The following is an 18,426-nucleotide window of genomic DNA, read 5'->3' on the forward strand; positions in this document are numbered from 1 at the left end:
ACATGCTTTACTTCTGCCTTGTTTATAGGTAAAGTTCCTTCAAAGCTGATATTTTGAATATGCCAACTATGGAATTTAGGGACGGGGTGTCGGAAGTTAAACATGCATGTAATGCTCCTAATTACTGATATGTTCTGCAGTCTACATCAGCAGTGTTCCTTCATTAAAAGTCAATGTATGTCCAGCTTACAATAGGATAGCAGGAGTCTTTTGTCTGGACTTTAATTGCTGCCAAAGCCCTGCTGTGACATAGCCATAATGTGATTTCTATGTAGTTTGCTGCTAAATTCAACTATTTTTTTCCAGAACGTAAAAATGTCAAAGCAATTCATGCTACATTACTAAATTTTAGAGTACAGTGATTGTTTTAACACATAATGGTTTTATCATGGTTAAAATTAGTATATACTTTTCCCCAGAATATAATTTCCTGTGTTATATTTCTTTTGGCATTCTTCTTGACAGTCTCCAAAAGGAGTTTCTGGCCCCCTGTCAGTTTGTGATGTATATGGCGGATATAATGGATTTTACCTTCAGTATTATGCATGAATTGATCAGAGGACTTATTTTTAGATAGTTCAGATATTCTTATCGCTTAGGGAAGTGTGACTTGCAGCTATTTGTACTCCCTGACCTCCGGATGAACACCATAGCAGAGCCAAAAGGTACCGTACAACAACAGAACAATCGGTTTGACGTGGAGAAGGTGTAACAGAGAATGTTCGGGGCTGGCCAGCCTCTCTAGCTGAGTGGCCACTGGGTGGCGCTTCAGCTCACTGCTGGCGTTGAGTGGTGAGTCGGGGGGGTGGAGGACCAAAGGATGGGACCATGTGTGTAGGAGGGACAGGAGGGAAGGAAGAGAGACCAATGCAAGGCTCACAGCCCTTTAACACTGAGGTTTAATGTTGAAGGAGGAATACTGAAATGGATTTTAAAAAGCCATTTTTGAAAAGCAATTAAAGTTTTATTTGTGTATTATTTGTGTGTATTCCTTGTGTTAGATTATGACAGGTTTTCTGTCCTCCTTTAAATCACTGCAAACTTCAATACTGAATATTCAATACGGTTCATAGTGAAGATTCATAGTGTACCATGAAGTATTCATAGTGATTGTTCCACCTGAGTACCCAGTGTGCTTACAAATTAGTTCCAGCTGCGGATCTCCCATGGCAGAGGATGGAGGCCCTGTTAGCTGCAGCTGTGCCGAATCACGATCAAGTGAAAGCCACTAGAGTGGGGTTCGAGACAGACCTTACTGGGAGTCCCACAGGAAAAACACTCTGAGGTGGACAAGGACGGATTAGATTAAATTAGATTAGATATGGATGGATGGATGGATGGATGGATGGATGGATAGATATAGATAGAAAGAAAGAAAGAAAGAAATGTTGCCGCGTTTCTGTTAAAACAGGCACAACTGAGAGAAACACAATGAGCCTGCGGCTGTCATTTTAATATTTAAATGTCACCAGTTTCCACAATGGTTGCAATCACCTTTAAGCACATTCACATCTGATTATCTAATGATAATTTACAGCATAAATGCACATTGTGCACCGAAATTCAGAAGAATACAATGGAAATCATTTACACAATAACTGAACAACCAAGCAAAAAAGCATAATCGATGTATAGAAGTACATTTGGTTTTTATTAATAACACTTTACCATTAAGAAAACAACAGAAAGTTCCAGTATTTTTTATCATCAAGATGACAACTATACCACAGGTATTACTTAAGACGTATTACTTATAGTCATCAATAAACAAAATTAAAATGTTTTAGCTTTTACAGAACTCATGACAGCTGACTGCGTGAATTTCAATGTGCCATGAACATCATTTCATATAAGGCAAGTCATAAGACATACATATTTTGGACATACAGGAAGACTTGGTAAATGACAATTTTGACCTGTCATTTGACTAAAACTGGCATGATAATGAAACGCACAAAGAGTAGAACAAAGAAAAACAGACGGCATCCTTAGATGGCGGTTGTTACGGATGCGCTGACTAATTTGATCAGCCAATAAATCAATACAAATCCTACTTTTTTTACAACCGACTTGTAACACGAATATCTCAAATCAAACTAACATGAAGGCAAGCAGGAGGTGTTGCAAATGATTGGATTAGTAGGATGTAACTATTCTTTTTATGAAAACGTGCTTGTAAAAATAAATGGACTCAATTCGAATTTTTATATGAACGGAAACATGATTCGTGTTAGTATCTAGCAAAATTAAAATAAATCAGACACAAGGCGGGGGATAGGGGAGGAGGGAATTCGGCAAGTGACAACTTTACCTTTAAAGCAAAAGAGAGAGAATCTCTGCACTACATTGGCAACCGATCGCACGGGAATCCCATTTAATACACATCTAAAGGCGACAGGCGAACAGCAAGATGCGCTGTATATGCGATATTTCATCAAAATCTAATTTGGGCTTCAGTTAGCATATAGACACGGGCGTGCTTGTTGCGTGTACTTTTGCAATATACACTATCAAAATAGTCTCAGTGCCATACATAGTATCGTTAATTTGGACTCTATAAATAAGAAGATAAAGAAGAAGGGATGCTCTCATAAGAAGAGAGAGAGCGAAAACAAACAGAAACGTGTGCACCCGTTGGAAAGGCGCAAAAAGAGTGGCTATAGACTCTGTTCATGCCGCTTTGGTTTGATTTGAGGGTGGCAGAGAAAATATTTTTAGAGGAATGAACATGTGCAGTGATTGGGAGGGAGATGCACTTTTTTCTCATAAAGATTCGCAGTATTTCAGATAGAGGGATACAGCCGCCGGTGGCTACAGTAAAAAGAAGCAAAATTATTATTGCCGCTACTATAGACAAGCTGTGCACGGCTTTAAAAACGTCGCAATCTCCGTTACTGTTGTAACATCTTGCTTAGATCTTACTGGGTTTTATTCCTGCTGTCTCGGAAAAGAGACGCGTACTGCAGAGAGCGAAGAAAAAACTGGAAAATATAGTCCCTTCGATCGCACAAACCAAAAAAAAGCAACCTTTTGTTAGCGTTTGTGTGCTGATGTGCGTGTGCCGGCATACACACACATTGTACACGAACCGAGCTCGACCCAAAGCAAGTAAGTATTCAATAGGTGTATGTGTGTGTCTTGTGAAGTGGCTCGTTGGTGTACAGGTGGTCAAACAAACCTGTTGTGTCCCTCTGTCGGAATAAATGTGGATCCTACACGTGCATCAAAGCCACTCCTCAAATTATTTGTTTCGTTTTTCTATAACTTTATGTTCTTCTAGTTTGTATGCGTTTATTTTTGTGTGGCCTGCGTACTTGTATTCCCTTTTCATCCTTATCCCTAATAAAGAGAATCAACACAATGTTATTCTTAATTTGTAAACTTAAAGGTGTACATAATTGCAATACTAACTTAAGTTATTTTATATATTTAGCAGACCATTTCGAAATGTAAGTTCTTCTATATGTTGCGCTATTATGTTGCACGGTAGGCTGTCATGCACACAGCACTGTAATTTACTCAAATCCCCACTAGTCTATCCATGATAAAGGCTTGGTACATCATAGTGGAAATGTTGCGGTGGACAGCAGTAAGCCAAATGAAAGGGAACCGGACCGTATAGTTAAAGGACGAGACCGAAGTTTGTTTCTGCTGTAGTAGGGATGAAAAAATGACGCTAAAAATAAAAGTGTGATTAAAGGAGCTACTGCTTAATGCTGAACTTAAAATCAGCTAGCTGTGTGTGTTGTTGCGGGGAGGTTTCCAATTATGTGGCCAATACGAATGTGTCAGCAACCCAGTCTCAGTCGCATGGTACTCTGTGCCTGATCGCATCATCAGTATTTAAACTGTAACTATTAAACCGTTTAAATATTTTAATATTTTCTTAATCTGCATCCTTCGGTATGCTCAATAACATGGTCCTGACTCGAAAGTTCTCTCCTTTGATAATAGTGGAGGTTAATTCCCTGTTGCATACATGCTCAGTCCTGATTATTTATATAATGTTCTCTCAAATGTATTTGCACACAGTTTCTAATGTTCATATGTGTGGATAGATTACAATAATGACATATTCAGCACGTTAAATGTTACGTAGCTGCTCATTAGCCATTTCTACATACGAGTGTGGCCACCTGCCCAGGATTTTCTGGCACCATCCCAGATTTTGGTCAGCTGTCCTGGAAAAAAACTAATTTCATTCCAGGACACGGAAAGTCCCTATCGATTTCCCTATCAAACAGACATAAACAAACCTTTGGAATGGTGTCTATATGTGCCTAACACACCCTAACACGCACATGCTGTTGATATTTTCTAAACTTATACCATGACACCTGTAACTATATACTGTGCTTGACATTAATATTCGTGCAGATATTGCACAGAACTTGGGTTCACATCGACCTCCTCTACAGAGTCCTTTAACCCCTCTGCTTTTTCAGCCAGCCTTCGTATCCCTTTGTTTAGACTGACTCTGCCTTTCTGCCCATCAGCTGCCCTGCCTGTGCACGCTGTCTGCCTTTTCGCTCATATCGAACTCCTTTTCTCACTGTCATACTCTTATCTTTCCTGTGTGCAGCCAGCCTTCATTGCTCAGACGCTTACCTGCCACCACAAAATAATATCTCTCGAAATCTTTGCCTTTTTCTGTATTCCCTATACATTTAATAGAGAACTATAAAGAGGTTGTGATTAACCATAATGGCCAGTTTTGCTAATTAGGATTCTAATGAAAGAACCAAGAAGGACGGTGAGCTGTATAGGGGTTAAAGCTAAGAATACTGTCAGCTCTAGATATGAAAAGCCTATGCAGGTCCCTGAAGCTTCTCACTGATATGATACCACTCAAATTGCTTCTCTCCTTATAATTATATTCAGTGTGCTTCACTCTCAGCTTTTTATCCATCTGGACTGTGTGTCTACGAGCCTCTGTTGTCTCGTCTGGCCTCAGCATTCTGGAATGTGGGGGTCTTTGAATGTGGTACTCATCAGTGCCCCTGGATCACCCAGGTTTCACATTGTTAGAGCTCTGATTGAACAGCTAACTCCCTTTAGCCATTTAAATGGGGCACTGCTGGATATACTGGAGGCCATTCGTCTCCCCATCCAAAAATGAGGTGTTTCTGCTATAGCTGACTGGGAACTGTGTGTGTCTCTGTGGGTTGGGACTTGTGCTTATGATCAGAAGGTCATCAGTTCACATCCTGTGGTTGGCAGAGTGGTGCCGTCATTGTACCCTTGGACGAGGCCCTAAACCTCAATTTCTGTAGGGACTGGCTGACCTATGGGCGATTCTACGATTTAATCCTTTGATAGCTCAGCCCCCAGAAAAAAATACAGAACACCATCACAGTGTCCCCCACAATTAAATTTGCTAGCAGAGAGTGGTCCCCACCTTAAAATTGCTGACTGGAGGGGAGGTCCCCACGATAAAATTTGCCGACCGGGGGTACGAAATGTATACAAAAATAGGAGACAAATATACAAATCGCTAAATGTTTTTATTAAAAAGGTGGTAGCTGAGGTAAAATATGAGGTAAAATATAGAGTCAAGGACCGGCTGAATCATACATTGTTTTGGATAAAAGTGTCTGTTAAGTTAAAAATAAACAAATATTTGGTGTGCTCATCTTCCTCCTCAAGTGGGAGCCCCCTGAACAGAGGCAGCTGAGAAGGTGCACGTGACTTATTGAGCTTCTGGACGGCGTGTAGGAAATGTTTGGTATAACTGCAGCAGCAGCTTGATAAACTGCTATGTCTCCAATTCACAGCTAATGCCCTGTTCAACCAAGAGCATAGATTTGGGTATGGATGGTAGGGATGAACATGTCCTTATCAATATTGTGGCAGTACTGAACTGTCCCTACCAGTATTTTTAGCTCCAAACTTTTCCACATGAAGCTCCTCAGAGTAAAATTAAATGCAAAATGTTTCCTTCTGCACACATTTGTTGTGTGAAATGAAGGGTACATGCCAATAGTGTTTAGTTTCCTTCCTCATCTGTCTCACTAGTGCATTGTCTTTAAATTTCATGGAGAAGAGGGAAGGAAACTAAAAAATTGAGACGTATGTGTAGGTTCGCTCGAGGTTTGTGACACTCAGTGGTGACTGGGAGCATGCAGTGAGTGAACACCAGTATGGTTTGATTTGTTGAACATCAGCGCACAACACGAGAATTTTAGATGATTACATTTGGTACAGTTTGTTCACTTGCCACAGTTTCAGTAGTTAATCTTTTGTGATCATGCAGTGTGCTGAGCATATGGTGACAAGCAAGCTTACTTTTCTTCTACATTTAACATTCACTTCACTAGCAGCAAATTATGTAGCTAATTTGTCGGGATTTTACGACTTCGATAATTTTGTTGTTGTACATTTTTACAATATCCTCATGAGACCCCACCTATTCATTTATGTCCATTGTAGTGGACATTTTGTTTTTGCATCTATCTTTTCACTGATGTAAGGAAACATATTTATTCCTGTTGTTGAAATTAAAAATAAAAATAAATTTGAAAAAATCTAAATTGTAAGATGTCTTATTTCCTCCAAAAACATAAAACCTAAAATTTAAGGACACTTTCTTCCTTGGGTCTCAGGAGGATATATGTATTTTGAAAACCTATTTTTTGACTAAACAGTTTTTTGGCAGTTCTGTTGTCTAGTTATTTTGATAGGGTTGAAATTCTCAATATCTTTGGGTATTCAATGAATAGCCATTTTAAAGTGTGTGTTTGTGTCTGTGAGTTTAGGAGTACTGTGAGATGGGGGCTAATTTGGTCCCTACCTATACTCAAACCAGACCTACACCCTTGTGTTTACCCCACAGTAATTCAGTTTCCCAACCTGAAGAAATTTGTCTAAGTTTAAGTCATTGTCTGATAGGCATCTCTCTTCCTCTCCATTTACCCTGTATTTCCACATGATGGACGAGGTGAATTATTAAATCTAGACAAACTCGGCCCCTTTTCAGTACAGTTTTAATAACTTTGTGTCATTCGAGTTTGTAATTTTAGTGTGCCCCACCCCTTCTAACATATTCGATGGTTTATTGTCTTTATTCAATCTGACTTTGTACTGTTTAGCATTGGGGACAGTTGAAAAGGACACCACGTAGCCTTTTAATTCTAAAGACTAAATTATACTATTTAGAGAAAAGAAGGAGTATACAGTGTATGTGCTGCATTAGTCAGTATTGTGGGTCATTATAGTGACGGGTGGCTAATGTTGTTAATTCAGCCGGCCAGTGATTTACCTGGCATGGGCAGCTCTGTCAATGTGGACGTTGTGACACAAAGACAGACAGGCTGCGCAGCTCTGTGGACTGGGGCAGACTGCAGTACTTATGTTTGTCCTGTGGGTGTCTCCTCTGTAGTGTGTGCATGAGAGTTTTTTTTTTTCTTTTTTTTGGGGGGGGGGCACCTTAATGGCAAAAAAAGGAAAAATGAAAGAGGGTGAGCTTGCGTACAATACACTCAGAAACGCCACGCCCCATAGCTTTCTCTGGTCCTGCACAGCTATGTAACCCCCCCATTGCCTCACCCCCTTTTCACTCCTTTTTATTCATCACCACGACTTTGAGTTACTTTCTTCCTTAAAGTTGCCCCCCCTCCTATAAATATGCAGTGGTTTGTCTCACACCTAAATCCCCCTCTGCAAATGTTCTCCCCTTCCTTGATCCTTTTCCTACTAATCAGACCAATACTGGTCAATTTCTAGGTAAATCCACTGTATTACTGTCTCATTCTCCACATCCACTTCCTTCCTCACAGTTACCTAAATTCCCTAATGTTAAAAAAGTCTCTCATTTCCTCTGTCTGTCTGTCTCCATTGCCATTGGGTGGTTTCAGTACTAACGGTTGCACAGCTGATATTGTTGTCATCTTCCAGTGTCTGCCTTAGGTTTCCAGTTCAGTTCATTGGTTTGACCCAGTATGAAATGAAGCCTCATAGATCGCTCTTTCTCCCTCCAATCCCATTCACCTTTCTTAAACTAGCCCTCTTTGCCTCTGTAGTCCTTTATTTACACTGCCTCTATTACCCCTCTCTGCCATTATTCAATCACAGTATTGACGACAGTAATTGAATATGTCCTGTAAATCATTAATTGAAAACAGAGTTATATACAAGCTCATGGCATTAACTGTATATGAAATGTACAATATTCAATTCTTCTAGTAACTGGGCCGCATGGGCAGCCCGCCAAGGCCACATCTTGCCGGTGAAGGCAAGGGGCGCCCACACACACACACACAAAAAAAACTCAGTTGTTAATTTGCGCTATCTGTTTTGTTCATTTGCACGTCACGTCAATGGTATCAGGTCACCCACCGTGTGGGTCAATTAACTTTGTCGGAGCGGGCGCTTGAATCTAGTTTATAAACTGGACAGGCTGCTGCTCAGAAGTACGAGACGGGGAGGAGGTTTAGGGGTGCAGCCTGAGCGCGGGGGAATCTATCAAATAACGCGCCTATAACTTTATACAGTATTACTAATGCTATTAATAAAATCAGTTTTAAATCTATTATTATCTATTTGTATCGTTCCAAATGTTTTAATAAAAATGATAGTGCCGATTGGTATTTTTGGGGGCTGGGAGATAAATCCACAGTTTTTGTCGGCGGGGGAGTGGGGGTGGGGGGGATGTTCACCCAGGGCACCATACAATCTAGAACCATCAATGCTTCCAGTCATCATACTGAAACTAACATAGCTGAACATAGCCTACATGACCACCCACCATACCCAGTCAAAACTTGCTTGCGAATTATTTCTTTTTTTTTAAATCTCAGTGTTGCCAGCATTCCTGCAAAATTCCGTCGACTTCACTGTTCAAAAGTTAAACAAGTCAGTGAGTTAGAGTGATAAGTATGTAATCTTAAGCAATTGTTTTGAGTAAAATTCTTAAAACGATTATTCACTAACGAGTCATACAATTCATATCGAATATTTTTAAATAGGTGTCGGTTGTACGTGTCTTGTGATGCCTATATAATGGGCATTATCGGCTACACTGGTGGCCAAAATTGTGGAAACGTCTAGCATTTTTGGCATTAAGCTTTAAAAATGATTACAGAAATACTGGCAATAATGTTTATAAACAATGAAAGAATGATACAAATATTATACATTGGACGATTAAATAAGTAGCTGGAGTAACTGGAATGACGTTCTGCAATCTCTAAAAATTGGAACAATTTTTGCCACTAGACCTAAAACGTTACCCGTAGTACATCACAATTTAACACTTTAAGAGGTAACGAGCACAGAAATACAGCTTTAGCTATGTTCAAAACATTTTCCTTCATATAATTCCCTCGCGGTCTTGTTTTCATTATTATACGTACATTTTTTTGCGTATATCTATCACTATAGACTCAACTCAGGTTATGCTTAGTAGTTTCTTCCTTAGATTATTTTAACTTCTAGAGGTCCCTAGGAAATGCAATCTACTTATTTGAAGACATTATTTTAGCTTTTAAATATATCCTCAACTTAATAAACATTAAATGAGAACTATTGTTCAAATTCATCATTCTGTCCCTATTCTCAGTGACAATGCTACATTGCCCCAACAACAATGTAGCCATATAACTTAACCTCTTTTTCTGTAAGCTGTGTACCTTACCTTAGTCAGTGTTCATTAGTCGCCATTCTTCAGATACACTATTTTCTTTATATATTGTGAAACACCGTGGAATTCATGGATCATTGCAAAACAGCAAATACGTCCTGCTGAAATGCTTTAATGAGTATAATGCTGCTCAAGACCCTTTTTATAGGGATGAAAGAAGAAAAAAAGACGTTATAGAGGATGGTGGTTGTTTATGAAAAGAGAGAAAGGGGCGATGAGGAAATGGAGATATGTGCATATAAATACACAGAAGCAAAACGGCTTATGAAAAAGTGGAGCGCATAAGGGACACAGGAAGGGAAGGAAGAAGAACAGCAAAGTTCAGAAGAAGAGGGCTGATAACACTGTGGGGGGGGAAATAAAGCATGAGGATTAAGTCATAAAAACATGGCGCATAGACAAACTCAAGGGTAAAGGCACAGAGGCAAATCATAAATAAAGAAAATGAGGACAAAGACCCACCGGTGTAAGGATAAAGAGAAAGACAGACGGACGGACAGAGAGACAGGTGGAAGGAGATCAAATGAGGCAGGCAATAATGAGTGAAACGACAGAACAGGACGAGAGAAGGAGTGAGAGTTGATTCGTTCAGTGAAATGCGATTCCCTAATGCGGAACGTGAGAGAGGGGGAGACTGAAAACCAGTTCAGAGGGAGAGAGAGAGAAAGGATGAAGGAGACACTTTTCATATGTGTGACAAGCCATAAAAGCTTCCAAACAGGAGCTCAGGAGAACCTATGAAAAATGAAGGAATGTACAGTATATACCAATATATTAATACGGTCACTGCACTGCACGTGCAAATGCCTGCATTTCTGATTATCTTCATCTATTTGCCTTTATTGCCTTTTTAATGTACTTTAAACATTTGCCATCTATCATTTCTCTCTTTTCATCTCCCGAAGCGCTGCTCTTGGACCCTTTGTCCCTCACCTCTTCTATCAGCATTTAAAGTTACCTTAAAGGATTAGCGCTAGCTGCTGACTGGCAAATATTGAAGACAGAATCTGTCTACATATAAACAAAATAGAAACAAATGACACATGCAGCTGATCAGCTGGCGCGACTCACTCTCTGTCTGACACAGACACCCTTTCCGGAAAGGTTAATACCGTCCTGAAGGAACCCCAATAAACACTAACAATAATTAAACTTGTGCTAAATTGACTGGAGTTGAAGGTTCGTCTTCCCATATTGCGGAGCTCAGCAAATGATCACCTGCCTCTATCCTATCATCTCCCTGTCTCTCGCTCCCGTAGGATGGGCAAGCAGAGGCTGGAGAGATATAAAAAAAAAAAAAAAAACACAAAAAAACAATGGGGACGGCTTTGGCGGTTGGAATACATTAATATGTCTCACTTTTAGTTTTTTAATGAACTGATGGGCACCAAGTCATTTTGAGTTATGAGGAGAGGAATTATAGAATTATCCAGGTGATGATGAATTGTACTTTAGTATCTCAAACAAATATCTAGCTGTTACGCAAAAACGTAATGGTTTGGTGGCTTGGTGCTCAGTGACATCCAGTGCAAAGCTGACTCAACCCAATGCCTTATTGGCCTCTATGCAATTTCTCATTCAGCTGTCAGATAAGGTTTTGTCTACCTAATAATGCTATTAATGTGCAATGTTGTCTTTTTGACTGGTGTATATCAAGTTACTTTTCTTTTAGACACTGAAATCTTAGTAATATTGTATTGTTAATCCCCATTTTTGTTTTTCATTAAATAAGAAAAGAACAGTTACTCTGTATCACTGCTGTGATATTTTTGCTCAAATAAACCTGAATTTCATTGATTGGAAATACATGTCCATGCCAGAATGAGAGGTTCGTAATACTGATAATGAGGGATAGGTAGGCTACTCTGTTATCTAAAAAAGAATGTATTCTTTTTATAATTTTCCCTTCCTTTCTCTCCACAGACTCCTCCTCCTCCCTCCTCCATCCTTTCTCTCTCTCTTCTTTTCCCTCCCCTCGATCCTCTATGCTAAGTTCGGTGTGTGTCTCCTCTTTCAAAGGGCACAAGAGTGGGAACAAGTTGTCCAACAAAGTATGCTACAGTGCAGACATGACTTGCCCTTCAGACATCGAGAGAATTGTCATAAACTGCGGGGGGGTGCGCCACGAAACCTATCGCAGTACACTAAAGACAATACCCGGTACACGTTTATACTGGCTTACCGAACCGGATGCTTTTAGTAACTTCGACTATGACCCCCAAACTGACGAGTTCTTCTTTGATCGCCACCCGTTGGTATTTGCCTTCATCCTAAACTATTACCGGACCGGAAAGTTGCACTGTCCCAGCAATGTATGCGGTCCTATGTTTGAAGAGGAATTGGCGTTTTGGGGGATCGACGAACTGGACTTTGAGACATGTTGCTGGTCGCTCTATACCCAACACAGGGATGCGGAGGAGGCAATGGGGGGAGGTTTTGATGGTCCAGAAGGTGATCCTCCCAAAGAAGAAGACCCTGCGTTAGGAGGCGAAGAAGGAGAGGATCTGAAGAGACTTTGCATGCAAGAGAAAGAGGAGAGTTGGTGGAGCGTGAATCAACCCATAATTTGGGAACTCTTTGAAGACCCATATTCATCTAGAAATGCTAAGGTGAGTTTTGACAATATTTGGTTTTTATTCGTAAGGTGTCTATAATACCCATAAAATTGCCCCTTAATTATCCAAAGTTTAAAACTTTTTTTTATGATCGTATATCGTTTTGCTGAGTTCCATGAAAGTAATTCGCATTATCAGAATTCTCATTATAATCATATGAACCTTCGAAAAGTACTACTCCTCTTGGTCAATACAATGTGATCTGAGTTTGTAGACTTTTTTTCAGACAGTGGAATTATTCAAGGTCGTAATTATAATTGTGATATTTGGGTTCATAAATTGTTGGAATAGTTCATAATTTGGTTCTGGACAGTTAATATTGACATACATGTTGTGTTCATTGCACTGCTCACTTGCTTCACTGCGACATCATTTTTGCTACTCGACAAAAAAATCCTTTCAATACTTCTTACCACTGAACATTTACTTTAATTCTGTATGTCACTTTTCTCTGCTAGACTTTTGCGCGCGGTTGTCATCCCCTTTATTTATATTAATATTTAAGGTAGCCTACCTTTCAGGCTCAGCCTATCAAATAACCTGCTTTGCAAAATGATTCGCTTGTTCTGTTGAAAATTTGAGAATATGTTGACACCGAATGATATAGTAATACCTTGTTATTGCCAGCCCAGCGCAATTCAAATTCTGAAGAGTAAAAGCTTTTTCTGTATTGGCTTTAATTCTGCATCAGGTTCACTCACAGTTCTTATGCTGATCAGTGATTTCTCGTCTCATATCTCGACACATTTTGTTAAGATAGAATTCCATTCGACAACATGTCTGACTTAATATCAAATAGCCATTGATCCATTGATCAAAGTCAAGACCCTACTGGCATATTGAAGTATACTCTAAATACACAGTAGGCCTACTCTTAAAAACACTTTTCGTACTACATCATGCATCCTTCCTAAAATATCAGGGGATCCTTATGTTTAGTGTGCATGTATTGCTAGTTGCAAAAAAAGGACATGTAGCATAATCATTACAATGCAAATACACAGAAAATTGTATAAATTTGGTTATGATTGATGATAGCTGCCAAACAACAGCTGCAATCCACCAAAATTTAAAGCTGTACTTTTCAATCATAATGACATTGTAACCTGCAGTTGCCATGAGCCCACAGTATTTTTAAAGAAATTAATTTAAAAAGAGAAATTATAAATTGTCCACAAAATATTTTTTGGAAAGCAGTCTACCCAAGGGAGTGACTTTCTGTTGAACATTGGAGGAGGGGGGGGGGGGGTGAGGGCTCCACCCATTTAGCGGAGTCCAGCGGGTTGTATTGGCCAGTTTTAATTATTACAGGTTGACTGATGGGCTTAATTTATGCCCATCAATCTACATATGTCCCGATATGAGAGGAACTAGGAGTCTGGGAACTGCTCAACTGTAGTTTTATGACTGTGAAGCTTCTCCACTCGTTCAGGACTGCCATCATGTATGCTTTCAAACCTGCTGTCTGCTTTTTGTTTGCGCATCATCAATAGATATTATGTTTGACCCTTATTTTTATTAAGTGCCTGTTGATGGTATAACAGGAGAATCTGTCCCCATGGACTTAATCACCGGCTCAGATGCAAAATGTGCTGTTGTTTGCAGTTTTTCAGTCGTCACGTTCATACTGAATGAATGAATGAATGAATGTGAGTGAGACTTCTTTCATCTGTTAATGTTACGTTCATGTTTGTTAGCTGTATTCAGTGCTGAAATACATAGTATGAAACCACATCACAAAAAAGTCACAATTCATAGAAAAGGGAGTTCTGCATTTACACCTGGATGTGGAAAACATGTATTGGGAACCATTTGAACATAGATTCCCCAAGACATACATACATACGTACATACATACGTACATACATACATACATACACACGCTAATGCATGCAATCAACAAGTTTAATGAAGGCATGTGTCAGACCAGCCAAGGAGAAGCTCTCTGTTCATTGTGTGTCACCATTTTCTTTTCCGGCTGTATTCAATTCTGCTCTAAGCCCAAGAATTACAAAACCAAAGGGTGCTTATTCATAGGGGCAGAAGTTCTGCTTTTTTTACCTGGATGTGAAAATTGTGTACTGGGAACTATGAACAGACGGCTTTGAACCATAAACCCTCCCTATAGGCCCATTACAAACACACACTAACACACAAAAACACACACAGTTTTGTATTTCTGTCTTTGTGGGGACTTGCCATTCATCTCTTTGAGGAAAACTCTAATCACAACATGACTACCTTAACCCCTACCCAGCCCTAACCTTAACCATAAGTAACCAAACAAAATAAAATTCTTCAGAAAGCCAAGGAGAAGCTCAATTGTCAGCTCTCTTCAGTGTTGAAAAAGTCCTGCTTTTTGTATAGGCCTAAAACTCATGACACAAAAAAAGTTCTGAATTGAAACCTGATGTAGGAATGATGTATTGGGAATCATAAATAGACAATTTTTAACCATATATTCTCCCCATAGGCAACATATACATATACCCTCACCCACACAAATTCAATATATTTAAATTAATAAGAGTATAAGTAAAACCAGTCAGCGAGAAGCTTTTTATTTATTGTATGTTATGTTCTTGTTTTTTGACTGTGTTTAAAGCTGGAATACATAGCGATGCTCTAAGCCCAAAACTCAAAACCTCATTGGGAATGGAGAGCTGTACTTACCCCTGCACGTGTGGGTCATATATCGATATGATAGACCGTTTTGAACAATAAAATGTCCCTGACCATAAAGGAATTTACAAAACATTGAGAGACTTTACATAATGAACATCTTAACACTCAAGATAGTAATCCATTCAATCTTGAATTTTCACAGGCTGAATATATATAAATTCTTTTTAGCCAATAGGAGCAATTTTTGCTAAAGGATAGTACACAGCATCTTAGTTGTAAAGTCACTTTACCTGTGTTATAATCTTGCCGTTTGGTTTGAGGCCCAAGGCTGTACTGCCGTCCCTCCTGCTAATTCAGTCTAGCTCTGGCTCACTGAAGGAGGGATCCAAGGCCAATAAGATGTTATGCTTAGTTGACACATTTTACAGGTACAGCTGAGATGAAAAGAAACCAATATTGACAAAACGGATCATTCGTGTACTTCTTGATTAAAAGCATCCGTGACACACAACCAAATCGTAAATCCATCGAAAGTGTCGCAGAATGTAACATGTAGTGTTACCTCTTTTAACAGGAGAGATTGAAATATCAATGTGATTGTATATTATAGCGATTTCGATCTTAAATTAACCATTTTAAATAACAGATTGCATCTGCTCCCAAAATGCTTCTGCAATGTATATGAATATAATTTGATTTTTCATTTATCATAGGAAAATAAAAGGTGCATTATGAAAAAATTACATATGTATACAGATTTCACATTCCCTGTTCTCATTTGTGCAAATTCTGTTGCATTCATCTAAATGCAGTTATAGACTGGTTAAGTGGATAGGCTATGTCTTTTAATAGTACCTGTCAATGACGGACAATTTTGTGTGCGACCACATTTAAACACAGACCTCTACAGTTTCCTGCTGGTGTATCTTTGAGCAGCCCCTTTTTAAAGAATACCTTATCCATAACTTCACGTGACTATCCTTTTCTTGGTTTCATCAGTTTTATAGATGGAGAGATTGACGGACCCCCTTTCTCCCGTCTATATTTACAACATATTTACAAGTTATAGCTGGGCAGCTCCATAAGTACAGCAGCATTTTACTAATCAATATTTTATCGAAAACATTAATTTCATGGTTGGTGACATTCATGGCAGTTAAGGCCAACATTTTATTATGCCTTAGAATCTAATCCATGCCCTGTTTAACTACAGTATTACCGCATAGGCCTAACCTGTGGGGGAAGACAAACAAATGCCGAAATTACAAGAAATTTAGTCTAATTCGGAGGTGAGGGGTTCTTTGTGATGCTTTTACGTAGGTTAGTTAATCATTAGGTTACATCCAACATACAAAGAGCAAAGTCAAAATAAACGTATGATTGTACCTGAAGACGGAAATGGGGTGGCGTTTGGTAAACAGGTGATCCACAGTTATGGCCCCAGGACTGACCAGGCTTAGGATGAATACTTTTATTGAAAAATAACATTTAAATGACATTAAAGATGGTATCCCATGTGGGTGGCGTTTAGGGGGCATAGGGATCTTTTTTAGGGGCAAGGTTGGCATGGCACATGTATGCCCCCTCATGGTGCCAGCCCTGACGAAAATGATCATGTCTTAAGTTAATATAAAGTTTTATATGTAAACTAGTTTGTTTTGAAGGTAGCTGTGGTAATATGGCATTGATAGTTCTCTCCGTCTTCTTCATATATCCAGTGTTGGTGTAGCCTACTTTTCAGAGCACTCTGCAAGCGTTCCTTTTTGCAGTCTATTTTGCTGACTGCTTTATTAACATTAACAAACATTACCAAATTGTGCAGATTTTCTCCCCTCGAAAAGCTATTGCTTGTGTATTTGTTTTTTTTTTTGCAGAACCAAGAACATTTACCATTGTTCTTAGCTTCCAGTTGTGGAGCTGTTCTTCATTGCAGTAAAACCCTAAGTCATTGTCAGCACCCTCAGATATCTGGATTAGAGTGAAAATACCTTCTTATACAGAATACAACGGGCAGCATAGCGAAAGTTTTGTCAGGAGAAAATACTTCATGCTGATTGTGTGACATAGCAAAATCCCATTGACTCTGTATAATTGAATGCTGTTCAACATTTTAGTCAAATGACCAATCAGAATTTAGTTACACACTATCGACCTATAAAGTGAATGAATGCTTGATTTTTTAAAGTTGAACCCGCATATGAAATAGCTGATTAGAAAATCTTCCAGTAAACTAGATAATCTTACATGAATTGCCACTTTGGATTGCTACCTGTTCCTTGTTTTCCAGAACGGTATTTGTTCCATATATTACACAAATAAATAAATAAATTACAATACAATCAACAACTATAATAATTTTTTTCTTAATAAATAAGGAAATATATTAGCTAAATAAATAGGTCAAGGGGCAAAATTTGTTTCTCTCCCCCTGCTTTGCTAGTGTCTGTCATGTCTCGGGAACCAGGGAGTTAGGAACAGTCATGGGAAAAAACAAAATGGACTTTATTTGAAAATGAGGAAACAAAAAAGACTGTGAGGGCTCAGAAACTGGGAACACCGGAACAAGGAAGGACATGGGCAAACACCATGCAGGGCTTGACATTAATGACAGGACTGGGGAGCACAGGACTGGGAAGCACTTTTATACAGGACTGACGAGGGAGCAAACAAGAGGCAGCTGGAGTGATCCACACGAGGGCTGAGACGAGAGATAAGACAAAACAAGCAACAGGCGTGGCTCATTTGATCCACACTATGGGACTAGGGACGAGAGGGGACAGGAAGGCAGGGCATGACAGTGTGACCTTTGTTGCCAGAGACGCAGGCACCAATTGCGTGAGCCAGTTAATTAGTGGTAGTGTGAGAGAGAATGGCTTCTCCTGCTAATGTGACTCTGAGCCCTCCCATAAAACTGAGTCATCTACAGCATTAAAAAGTTATAGTTAAGTTGTGATTTGTGTATATATATATATATATATATATATATATATATATATATATACACACACAGAGTGGTACCTCGGTGTATGTCCTTAATCCGTTTCAGATCCTTGGACTTATACCAAACAGGACGTATACCAAACAAATTTTTCCCATAAGAAATAAAGGGAAAGTGATTAATCCGTTCACATGAAAAAAATCGTATTGTTATTGGCATATTATACATTTGTGGGGCTGCATAAAATATTTTAAACACTGCTTAATGCTGTTACTGTAGTTTAACGTAATGTAATGTACGTCAGTGGTTGCCAACTGGTATATAGGGATGGACAAGTCGATATTTAAGACATTCCTCGTCGATCACGACAATCAGACTGCTACCCCTTCCCTACCTGCAAGGATCTGTCTGCAGACTGCAAGACAGGGGCAGAATGTATAGTGTAAGCTCACCAATCAGGCAAGCTCACCAATCAGAGTACACTTGGCTCATCGGGGGTGTGGCTTAAAGCTAAAACAGAGCATTTCAGACAGCGATATAGAGTGAATAGAGCATGAGTGTTTTTGGAACACTAAAGCATGTAAATCTATTATAGTGGACCCCCCAAAAAA

At 39.2% G+C, this 18,426-nt stretch overlaps 1 protein-coding gene across 3 annotated transcripts in view; it reads left to right on the top strand.

The window, feature by feature from the left end:
• The first annotated feature begins 2,401 nt into the window (after positions 1-2,401).
• The window catches only part of LOC111858243 (voltage-gated potassium channel KCNC1-like), a 59,339-nt gene continuing 43,314 nt past the window's right edge, over positions 2,402-18,426 (top strand). For all 3 annotated transcript variants that reach the window (XM_023839835.2, XM_023839836.2, XM_023839837.2), the window contains exons 1-2: positions 2,402-3,108; positions 11,561-12,246. In XM_023839835.2, the coding sequence (XP_023695603.1) occupies positions 3,051-3,108; positions 11,561-12,246 (744 nt within the window). In that variant the 5' untranslated portion in view covers positions 2,402-3,050. The remainder of the gene's footprint in view (positions 3,109-11,560; positions 12,247-18,426) is intronic.

The sequence above is a fragment of the Paramormyrops kingsleyae genome, chromosome 5, assembly GCF_048594095.1.
Source record: "Paramormyrops kingsleyae isolate MSU_618 chromosome 5, PKINGS_0.4, whole genome shotgun sequence".
NCBI lineage: Eukaryota > Metazoa > Chordata > Actinopteri > Osteoglossiformes > Mormyridae > Paramormyrops > Paramormyrops kingsleyae.